The sequence below is a fragment of the Pocillopora damicornis genome, chromosome 8, assembly GCF_964200805.1.
Source record: "Pocillopora damicornis chromosome 8, jaPocDami1.2, whole genome shotgun sequence".
Lineage (NCBI taxonomy): Eukaryota > Metazoa > Cnidaria > Anthozoa > Scleractinia > Pocilloporidae > Pocillopora > Pocillopora damicornis.
In genome coordinates, this window is record NC_142677.1 from 16,418,544 (window position 1) to 16,430,267 (window position 11,724).

The 11,724-nt window shown below is 37.6% G+C and overlaps 1 protein-coding gene and 2 pseudogenes across 1 annotated transcript in view; 1 reads left to right on the top strand and 2 right to left on the bottom strand.

Annotated features, from left to right (window-relative positions):
- Nucleotides 1-10,886, bottom strand: part of LOC113678804 (proteasomal ATPase-associated factor 1) — a 13,480-nt gene extending 2,594 nt beyond the window's left edge. Inside the window, exons 1-8 of the mRNA XM_089214795.1 lie at nucleotides 10,668-10,886; nucleotides 5,857-5,897; nucleotides 5,054-5,166; nucleotides 4,869-4,958; nucleotides 3,873-3,971; nucleotides 3,511-3,661; nucleotides 907-951; nucleotides 226-375 (exon numbers count right to left, since the gene is read on the bottom strand). Coding sequence (XP_089070921.1) covers nucleotides 226-375; nucleotides 907-951; nucleotides 3,511-3,661; nucleotides 3,873-3,971; nucleotides 4,869-4,958; nucleotides 5,054-5,166; nucleotides 5,857-5,897; nucleotides 10,668-10,738 — 760 coding nt within the window. The 5' untranslated portion in view covers nucleotides 10,739-10,886. The remainder of the gene's footprint in view (nucleotides 1-225; nucleotides 376-906; nucleotides 952-3,510; nucleotides 3,662-3,872; nucleotides 3,972-4,868; nucleotides 4,959-5,053; nucleotides 5,167-5,856; nucleotides 5,898-10,667) is intronic.
- Nucleotides 1,603-3,414, top strand: LOC149041635 (uncharacterized; annotated as a pseudogene).
- Nucleotides 5,904-10,654, bottom strand: LOC113680367 (uncharacterized; annotated as a pseudogene).
- Nucleotides 10,887-11,724: the final 838 nt, after the last annotated feature.

The following is an 11,724-nucleotide window of genomic DNA, read 5'->3' on the forward strand; positions in this document are numbered from 1 at the left end:
GAACAAACAAAGACCAAAGATGGTATCTATTTTTAATGAAACCTGGAACAAGACAGAAGGTAGTCCTCAGACTTTCACATTTTAGGATGTTCAACTACAGAGCTACTGAAAACCTTCTGATGAGCTACTATACGTATTGAATTCATTTATGACAGGCATTCCCAAGAGCCCATCTTGGTTTTATCATATCTTCATAATATTTATGTCACTAGACTACACTCTTACTAGATTGGTTGTCTGACTCAGGAGTACTTTCCATCCCTTGGAGCTGTGTCAATGCGCATGAATTCACTGGACAGTCACCACTTGACACAACTGCCAGACACTTGGCTTCTCCACAATCCCATAGCCGTACAGTTCCATCCCTAGAACATGCTTTTAGAATAACACCAACAAATAACAGAACATGTCATGGAGCACATTATTTGCATGGGTGAGGGTTGGTGGAAATTTTGGAAGTAGCTGGTTGTTGCCTCTTGATAAAGAAATTCTTACAGATCATGGTAAACTTTAAGCTCTATCATCACTTTTCAAAAGTGTGGCAACAAAGGCAAATCTGAGTTCTTCATTAGGATTTAAAAACCCAGCTAATTTTGATCTCAGTTGTGGAGTTTTCAAGTCATCATTTAAATGACTTTATGCAACTTCAAGTCAACAAAGATCTCATATTATCCACATTTATTTAGTTTTGTTTTTTAACTTTCCAGTTTTTTAATCATGAATTTTGGGATCACTACAAGCAAGCTGGGAAGCCTTCCTGGTACTTTTATCAGATCTGTGTCAACCTTGTATAACACACCTGGTGTTAATATGTTAATCCTACCCTGTGGCTATATTATATCGATATAACAAACAATTGAGTTAAAATTTATCAGATCTTAAAACAAAGATCCTTTTTGCACTTACATAAAACATTTCTTCCTCTGTCAACAATAGCTGTGTCAACAACTCCTGCAAATTACAAGTAACAGTTAAAGATAAATTGTCAATGACAGAGAAAATGGTGACCACATATTAAGCAACACTTTAGAAATGAGAAGTTGTTTCAATAGTGAGCCACACTTTTGTCAAATGTCTGGTTGTGTAAGCAGAAAGGATGAAAGAAATTCAGTCCTAGCTGGAATTAAGAGCAGGGAAGATGGACCTATGTCTTGCAAGGCATGGCCCATATTGCTTCTGGAACAGAAAATTGTAACGTTTTGGCAATAAGTAAATATTTGTTTGATCAAGTTTGTTTGGTCAACTTGAAGATGGCTGGACATTGTTCTTGAATCTTGAAATCTTTTGGATCTGGACTTCATAAAGCACTAGCAAATACACCTTTTGCTGTTCATTTACGCAAAATGTACATTCATTTACGTCAACAGTTGAAACTATACGGCAAATATACATTCATTAGCACTTCAATGAAATTCATGAACGCGAACGAACTTTCAATAACGCTATTTGCATATTTATTAACATTCAATAGCATCAACGGATGAACAATTGCACCTTTGGACAATAAAACATAACAAATATACTTTCAATCTCGCGTAATGATTGATCAATAACACCAATAGAAAATCAATTGCATAGTATTAGAGACATTCAATAATACAATTTGCATAGAGACGTACATTCAATTGCACCTTCATACAATCGTTTATTCAAAATGGTCAATCATTAACGTGAACTGACAAACATTGGTGTTTTTCGAATAAACAATAGGATGAAAAAAATATTCATTAGTGTCATTCATCGTAGTTACATGTATTTTATAATACTGAACAAAAATACAAGAGTATGTACATTATCATTTAAATTTTATGTTCCTTTTTGCGCAATATTTTGCTGAAGCAGATATAAAATGAAGAACATTTTACATGTTCAGTACACAGTACGCTATATGAACAAGTGGACAGAAATAACCGGAGAAAATCATGCCACCAAGAAACAGAATCCTACTTGAACAGCGTCAAAGAATTATTCAAGCCTTCGAAGATGTGAATGAAGATTATTTGACGGTTGCCGCTACTATCGGAGTGAACCGTTCAACTGCAAGAAGTATCGTTGCACGATACTTGCGAGAAGGAAGGATCGCGGAGAGACCACGAGGAGGAGCAAATCATGTTCGAGTAGATGATGAAATGAGGAATTGCCTGAATGACATTTTGAACGAAAATTGCCTGCTGACACTAGCACAGATAAATAAAGAATTGAGACAGCGTCTTCCAAGAAAACCAACAATCCATGACCGTACAGTAGCAAGAACACTTGAAGGTATGTTGTATCGTGTGAAATTGGCAAGGCCACTCCCAGTTGAACGAAACCGCCCTGATGTCCTGCAAAAAAGAGTCGACTATGCCAACTGGTTCATGCGCCATGCTGTAGTGAATCATAGTATTTTCGTAGACGAGCGTGGGTACAATATTTGGACGGTAAGAAGTCACGGACGAGCAAGGATGGGAGAGAGGGCATATCGACAAGTATGTGGTCAGCGAGGGAGAAATGTTACTGTAGCACTGGCAACTTCACCCACCAATGGACTCGTTTCTCGGTGGAATGAATGGACAAAGATTTAATGATTTTCTGTCACAGACAAGGCTAAATCTCGACCCAAATGAACATGTGATTTTCATTTATGACGGTGCACCAGCCCACAACAATCCTGCCATTCCTGGTCCTAATTCTCAGCTTAAAAAGCTACCACCATACAGCCCGTTTCTTAACATTGTAGAGCAAGCAATAAGTGCCTTAAAAGCAGCCATAAAAGCGGGCATAAGCCGTCCAGAGCAGCAAGAACAGATGAACAACAGAGCAGAGGCAAGACGACAAGGAATCGCATTAGGCAACTTCCGCACTCAATTGCTACTTCAGGCCCTGCAGAGAAACATAATCACCATCACGGCTGCTAAATGTGGACAGTGGTACAGATTTATGCAAACGTACATTCCAAGATGTTTAAATAATGAAGAAATCGAAGGATAATTACAAAACATTAAATTACAGTACACTGTAATCGAACAATTTTGAAATTTCTTTTTCCCTAGTTGATTTTTATTACTACACACATGTTTGTCAGTTCACGTTAATGATTGACCATATCGAATAAAAGATTGTATGAAGGTGCAATTGAATGTACGTCTCTATGCAAATTGTATTATTGAATGTCTCTAATACGCAATTGATTGTCATACTATGCAATTGATTTTCTATTGGTGTTAATGATCAACCATTACGCGAGATTGAAAGTATATTTGTTCTGTTTGATTGTTCAAAGGTGCAATTGTTCATCCGTTGATGCTATTGAATGTTAATACATATGGAAATAGCGTTATTGAAAGTTCTTTCGCGTTCATGAGTTTCATGGAAGTGCTAATGAATGTATATTTGCCGTATAGTTTCAACTGTTGACGTAAATGAATGTACATTTTGCGTAAATGAACAGCAAAAGGTGTAGTACCCACTTAGAGTGCAGTAAAATAATAACACAAAAAAGATGAACAATACATCTTGCCCTTGAAATACCTCCTGTATGGCCCTTCAATGTCACAGGACAACTTCCATCTTCTGCTGACCAGATTTTTAGCCGCAAATCAGCACCACCACTGAGAACAACTTTTCCAGATGGAAAGAATTTACAAGTATTTATGTCTGAAATGTGACCTTGAAGATCATGCTGCAAACAACACAAGCACCATCATCTTAATATGTGATCTGTTAAGACACAGATTTAAGGTGAGACCAGAAAGGAAATAATGTGTTTTTTGAAGGGGCTGCACAATGAACACCATTATCAAAATTAAGTTCCGGTATATTTGCTTTTGTAGCTTCCTGTGCTGTAGTGTAGAGTTACAGGCCTGTAATACTTTCTGTAAATAAAACCATACCCTGACAACACCAGTGGAAGTTTCCCAGACAAGAAGAGTGCTGTCATCTCCACTGGACACACCTAGTCCCCCTCCAGGGGATATATCTATACATCGAACCTGAAAGCCAAAATTAGTAGATCAATATCAGGCCAACTTAAGTTAAAGTAAAAATTTATGTGGATTACAAACAGAGCAGAGGCAAGAGCACTGTCATTCCTCTGCTTAAGCTAAGTTTGATTCTAGACATAGTTAAACATGTGGCTTCAGTTTGCTGCTGTTTCTTTTCCCTGACATAGGGTTTTCTCCATTTCCCCAGTTTTTGTTTCTCCACAAAAAGCAACAATTTAATTCTTCGTATTCCAGAAGTCACCTAAATTTCATGCCATAATCAAAATTTTTATTGTCAGGAACTTCTCAATCAATGAGGAGAGATTAACAATGAAAAAATCAGAGAAAGGTTGGAAAAACTTACTATTACTATAGGTAATAACATGATTTCAAGTACAATTTGTTGTAAATAAGCACAAGTAAATTTTTCAAAGGCAACAAAATTGCACAAGCCAATACAGCATTGGTGCAATTTGTATTATTTTAAAAAAAATTACAAGTGCCTATCACACCAAATTTCAAGAAAAAGTATATTATTACTATTTAGCAAAGTACATGAAAAAGCGATTAAAGGGGGTAAGTTTCTAAAGAAACTGTGGTGCTGTGTCAGTGGGAGAGTATAACAGGGTAATTTAGTGTTATCAACTAAGTTGAAAACATAAATTGGCCACTGTAAAGAGTTTAAAGACTAATGCTTGAAATGTCAGCATTTAAACTCTTTACAGTGGCCAATTAATGTTTTCAACTCAGTTAATTAACACTAAATTACTCTTCATGAAAAAACACCGTAGAAAGCCAAGACAGACTGTTAATGCTCAAGATATAAGCAATACCTGGACACATAACCATGGTATTATTTCATACAGAGAGCTAGTTATTTTAATTATTTACTACTACTGCACTTACACTTTTGCTGTGAAGATTTTGGAAAGATCCACTTGGGGAAATAAATTTTGAAGAACAATTTGCTTCTGGAAATGACAGAGTAAGGCTAGTCTGATAATTGAATGGAAAAGATGAATTTAGATTTCTTCAAAACTGCAATTATACTAAGTACAAAAAACTTAACACACTTTTGGCTGATTTCCTACCTTGCTGACATTTTGTACTGAAAATCCTTCTGAGGCCTCAACAGATATGGTGTTATTATCTACATCTTCAATGCTTTTTGCTCTGACAAGTTCTCCATAAATTGTGGGCTGGTCTGAAAAATAACATCTTTGGGTGAAAACTTTATACTTGTTGTGATTATGTTTTGTGTATAATTTAGGTCTTCAAAAATTACCATCTCTTGCTTCCACAGAGTGTTCTCTAGTTATGTCTTTGATTACTTTTTAATAAAGTTTGATTTTCAACATAAATTTCAAAAGGATGATGTTTAATCAAACCATCAAATTTTAATGTTGGGTATTTTACCTTAAGCACCCAAATAAGCCTCTAGTGGCCCATAAAATATTTAGGGCACTTTCTTGACAAGGAGCTCGTAAGAGACTGGAGCTTATGCAAGAGGGATATATGGCTTATTAAAAAAAAAAACAATTAAGAACCAAATGCCAGTCAAGTGTTATTTTTCATCAGACTTATCAATGATTAACTGAACAAGCAAAATGTATGAGATTGAAAACCTATGATATTACTTAGGAGACTATGACAGGCTATCAAATAAATGCATGTTTCTATTCAAACACAACCTTGTTAAAAATATACCCATAGAATTATCAAAGTTGGAGTTTTTGATAAAGAGAATTCATAGTCCTTATTAACAGGTGGGTGTAATTAAAGAATTTATTGAAAGTCTTGATTTGCTTGCATCTTTAGATTGAAATTTTTTTTGTAATATTCACACGTGTACATTCACAGTTCCAGAACTTTACATTTAGTATGTTAGCCTTACTGATTCGAGAGCAAGAAATCCAAGCCTTTCCACCAGGGTTTCTAAAAAAATACATTTAGGAAAGATTACATATTACTGAAGACTTATCTTTACCTCAAATACAACCCAAACACAATCAGGCATACTTGAGGCATATCATAAAACATAGGCATGCATAGCATGCAACAGTAATTTTTTTGGCATTGCATATAATGCATTTGTGCCACACTTACTGTTGCTTCCCTCACAACTGTTGTTTAGTTTTGTCACACAACACCATACATTCCCTATTTGAGGGAGAGCGCATTGTGTGATGAGACCAAATAATGGTTGCAAAAGAGACTACACTTACTGCTGTTCCTCTAGCAGAGAGACAATCAAAATTATTTGTCTACAGTAAATTGCTTCCAAAATATAATTCCATGTAATTTTACTACGAAAGGCAAACTGAAACTATGTTGTATCTCCAATAGACCCTAAACAAGATATACTGTGATCTTGAATATGTGAAAATATATTGAACAATAGAAAAGGATGATATTTTAAAGAGTGCTCCTTGATTGGTTGTTGTCTATCTGGACTTTGTCCTTTGTGTGTGAAATGCGTGATAAAATGCAAGTTGTTTACAAGGAATTGACATGTGATTGGATTAAGTCCACAGTAGCTAAATGCCAATTTTATTTGTAGAAAAAGTTAAAAAGGTAGGAGAATTGCTTGGAAAATTTACTGACAGTGCCGTTTAGTTCCATGTGAATTTTTTTCAGTGGGATTGGACAATGCCATTAGAATATACGATTAAGTGCATGCGTTGTTTACAAGAAAATGACATGTGATAGAGCAAAGTCCAGCTTGGCAAAATGGAATTTGACTGTTGGAATACAATTCAAGCAAGTAAAAAAATTGCCTGATGTTCAGGTAATTGTAAAGAAGAGCTCCCCAAAAAACCTGTCGGCCGACTGTTGGTCAACTGTCGGCCCACAGTTGGCCAACAGTTGGTCGTCTGTCGGTCAACAGTTGGCCGACTGTCGGCCAACAGGTTTTGCCCGAAATATAGGCTACCTGTCGGCCGACAGTCGGCTGACCGTTGGTAATGTGTCGGTAACCTGTCGGTAGCTTGTCAGTAAAACGTTAACACAAACCTTAATGTTTTCTCTCGGTTTTTGCTTGATACAACATCCAACATGTGTAATACATTGACAAGAATAGCCTTTCATAGATTTGGTGGCTCCTAAAGGAGCCATTTTGTGAGTGGTGAAATATACAAGATACTTCACTCGTAGAATCGTGCCTTGAACTTCATTGGCAACAGCTGCCCCTCTCTCCTCATGTTGCTCATGACCGGGATGTAGCGCCGAAGTCTTTTGCGACAGACAACTTCCAGATCTTGCACCGATTTAACTTCTTGGTCGCGGAGGACGAGGTCCAGTTCCCTCGAGTCGACCTTTTTCAGTTCTGCTATCGCCATGAAGTCTCGTAGTGTGCTCTGAGGACAGCTTGCAAGACGGAAGGCACAGGCCATACTGCATCTGTTCTCTTTCATTGTCTGGAGAACCTGGTCATATCGTTCGTGTATGTTGGCCAGGCTGTGGGTGCTGACGCGAATGTCTGCCATCTGCTGGTGTTGCTGTTGTGATGCGGGTGGGTCTTCTTATGGTGCGGGTTGGTCTCTGCGTCGCACCTCCGCTCGGAGTTCTGCGATGACCTTCTTTGCGTTTAAGAAGCGCCTCTCGAGGTTTTTCAACGACCTTGTCCTTGTTCTGCACAAGGTTGGCTAGTTCTTCAGCCTCTTTCTCGCGTTCCTCTAGCAACGTCGTCAGCTCTTGGTTCTGTTCCTGCTGGTTCTGGAAGGCCTGACCCAGTCTTTTGTAGTCCTTTTGCAGTGACTCGTACTTTTTCTTTAGATCATCATGCGATGTATCTGCAGGCTGTTGACTTTGATGTCTTTTTTCGTTTCTGAGGCGGGCGTTCATTACACGAACATTGCCTACTGTCGCTGTGGCAGACGCCACACCTATTCTCACAGTGAAAAAGAGTGGTCGCCGCCACACACTGTGCACTTTAAGATTCTCTGAGACATGTTGTTGTTTGCGAACTATTACGTCGTAATGATAATAACTTTTTTAACTAAAGGCTTTTCATACGCTATCATCGGATCAAGTCCGTCGATCGGTAAGTAGGTGAAGTCTGTCCAGTCATACATCACCATTACGGATTGTTATGTCACGTTAACTGTTCGTTTTTAACACAATTTTTCTTTTTTCTTAACCTGTCAGTAACCTGTTAGTTAGCTGTTGGTAGACTGTTGGTAACCTGTCGGTCAACTGTCGGCTGACAGTTGACCAACAGCCGGCCGGCAGGCAGGTTTTTTGGGGAGCTCTTCTTCACAATTACCGATGTTCATATAGAGCAATGATTTGGTATGTTCTGATGGCAGTTACTAAAACAAGGAATGACCTAAAATGACCATAAGTGATTTCTAAAATGACCTAAAATAACCTAACTGGATCGCAAACTCAAACTCTGGATTGCATCAAACCGAATTAGATTGGATTGTTCATTTCAGTTTGCAGATTTTATGTGGTTTAGCATTTGGTTTTTGGTTTTCATCAAAAATTCAAATGAGTTTTCCATGAGGGGCAATTAAGCACCTCCACTGATCTTGAACAGCTGCAAAATGCAAATGTCATTGAGAGGAATGCGTGACAAACCAAATGTCAGGAAGATAACTTCTCATTGGTTGAATATTGTAGGGATTCATAGAAGGTCTTATGTCTTGAATAGCACTCGAGACTTTGACCTTGCAATGTGAAGCACTTAGGTTGATCAGTTTGCAAACTATGGCTTCCAATGTGCCTCACGCATCAGCAATGGAAGAAGGTTAAGGACCTTAAGAAGCAACTGCGGATTGTGTCACATATTTCTTAACTGACTGATTAAATGATACATACCTTTTGCTTGCCTTCATCCATGGTGGCACTACACAACACTCCTTGACACAGCTGTGAAAGTGACTACATGGGGTTTTTGGGCCAAAAAACTCCCAGAGGGGCCTATGCTCTATTTTGTCATGCAGACTTTATTGCAGCTTTTTGCCCAAAAATTTTATTTTACATGATCCAATCCATGATCTGGTCTGAGATCCGATCCGAGATCCAATCTGTGATTCAATCCAGTCCAATCTAGATTTTGTTGGTGCCACAAACTCAAGGTCATTTTAGGTCGTTTTAGGACATTTTAGAAATCACTTAGGGTTATTTTAGGTCATTTTTAAAGTCACTCAAGGTTGTCCTAGGTCATTTTAGGTCATTTTAGGTCATTTTACTTTACTTTACTTTAATCAATTTACAGCAAATAAATATATGTACATACAAACATATAATTAATAGCTGATGGAAGACCTAGCAACAGGAATGAACTTCCCTAAAGATAAAGGCCACCAGAAACTATATATATGAAATAGAGGACAAAAGTAAAGTATACATAATTACAGGCCATATCATAAAACGAGTATGGTAAAATGCTACATGTTAAAACTAAGTGCTAACTAAAATTAAGTTACAATCACTTTAAATCACTGCTATAGATAGTAAAACAGTAGCATCTTAGGTCATTTTTGAACATTGATAGTGATTCCCTTCTCCTTATAGATATAGGTAAATTATTCCAAAGACAAGCAACTCTGGGAAAAAAAGAAGACCTAAATAAATCTGTTCTTGCATAGTTAGTTTTAAAGGTTAGTTCAGTGTTCCTTAAATTATAGGGTTCATGCTCAGAATCATAAAACTGCAGGTACTTAGAGATGTCGAGATCATAATAACTATGCAGGCATTTGAATAAAAAAATTAAGTCTAGATAGATACCTCTAGAAGATAGTGACATCAAACCAGTCTTATTCAAACGTTCTTTGTAAGGAATCCTATTCCCGACCATGAGCTTAGTCGCCCGACGTTGTACAGCCTCTACCATATCACTTAAATAGGCTTGATGAGGAGACCACACTTGAGAGGCGTAATCAAGATGTGGTCTAATGAGGTGGACATACAGCTTTATAATTACATCAGCAATGACACACGACCCACAAGATCTTCTTATTAGATGCAAAACCTCATTAGCTGTGTTGACTTTGTTAACAATATGATCATGCCAGGACAATTTATTGTTAACAAGAATTCCTAGATCCTTTTCACACCGTGTCATTGCGATGATATTGTTACCAAGTTGATAGGATGAATTTGTAGGCTTTTTCTTTTAGGAGATACTTAGATGTTTACATTTAGAACCATTAAAGGACATACCCCAGAGGTCACTCCAGTCTTCAATTGAATAGAGGTCTTTTTGAAGAGTGTCATGATCATCTAAGCTTAGCAATTCTCTAAAGCATTTTGCATAGGTAATCAAGGGTCATTCCTTGTTTTAGTAACTACCATGTTCTGATTGGACTTTGGATATTGTTTTCATGGTACGCGATGGAATGTTACAAAAGTTGTTTGGTGTGTGTGTTGTGAGTACAGGAGCAGAAAAAACGTGTGAAAATGATACAAAAAGGTTAGATGCAAACATTTTATGTCCTGATAAATCTCAACCTTAATTGACGAGGCTCTCGCGAAGGCCACAGACCGTTACACTTATTAAAATTAGCCCAAAATTTACGGTTTCTGTCATTCTTTGTGTACAGCCACTTGATTCCATGACAACATTTGCAAGAAAGCTCTGATATGAGGGGTGCAAGATACATACCCTAATGTGGCAATCTGATCGCAGAGTTTTATATATATATATATATATTTATAATAACTCAAAAACGTTCCACCACTGCGAATACATGGACATACCTGAGGGCTTCCTTCCAATCCCACTGTATGTTCAGACGAGGTACCTCAAATATGTTTATATTTCCTTCCATGAGCCATAAAATAGAAACTGTTTGAAAATAAACTACGAAAATGAGTTAAATTCGAAAATTCCTTTGCACATTTAACGTGAACAAGAGCCTTTCTGCAAATCATCGAGGTTAACAGTCCGCCATCTTTAATATTTAGCCACGGATAGACTGGAAACTAATTTATTTACATTGTAAGTAGGTCCGCCAAGCGTTGAGTACAGTTGTCGTTCGCAACTTTTCCTTGGGCCAAGAAAAAAAAGGATAGACTAACGAAGCAAGCAATCATTTTTTTCAAAATGGGGAAGGAGGTGGAAGGGGGGGGGGGTAGGGAGTTCACAGGAGAGAGTCATTAAGTTTTAAATTCCAATAAGGAAGGGAGTTTTTCCAAAATTTGGAGAATCACTTCCTTTTTCATATTATACAGGTTTTTACAGGTTGACATAAAAAAGTGATCCCTGAACTCATGACATTATGGAGGTAATCAAATAAGTACTTTGCCACCTTCGTGCGAAAATGACGTGTTCTGCTGAGAAACGGGAGCATTATTGAGAACTGCTAAGAAAGCCTTTCCCCCGCTATGCCATGCCTCACAGAGAACAGACAATGATGGGGTTATTCTGTCCGAAAGGACACTAAATTTCACAGTGTTGCCTTTAACACAAAAGAGTGATTCCCAGTTCAACAGATGGAATTCGATTTGGGCCTTCTTTATACAACCGTTCTCAGTTTCTGATATTGCTTTCTTCTATGCCTCCGATACGTAACCCAGTTTTGACCCAGTTACTAATTGATTCGTGCTGTCAAAGTGATTGAGTATTTCTGTATCTCCGGATTATGGTATCCCTGTGGTACTCCAAGATGTTGTACTCACGATATGGTACTGAACATGTAGGGAAATATTTAAAAGAAAAATTAGAAAAAGAAACCTTTGATCTACCATGTTTGAGTTAGCTACGATGTTGCACAAGCTCAAAAAGACTAAAGTCAAATCAACAGTCACGCTAATG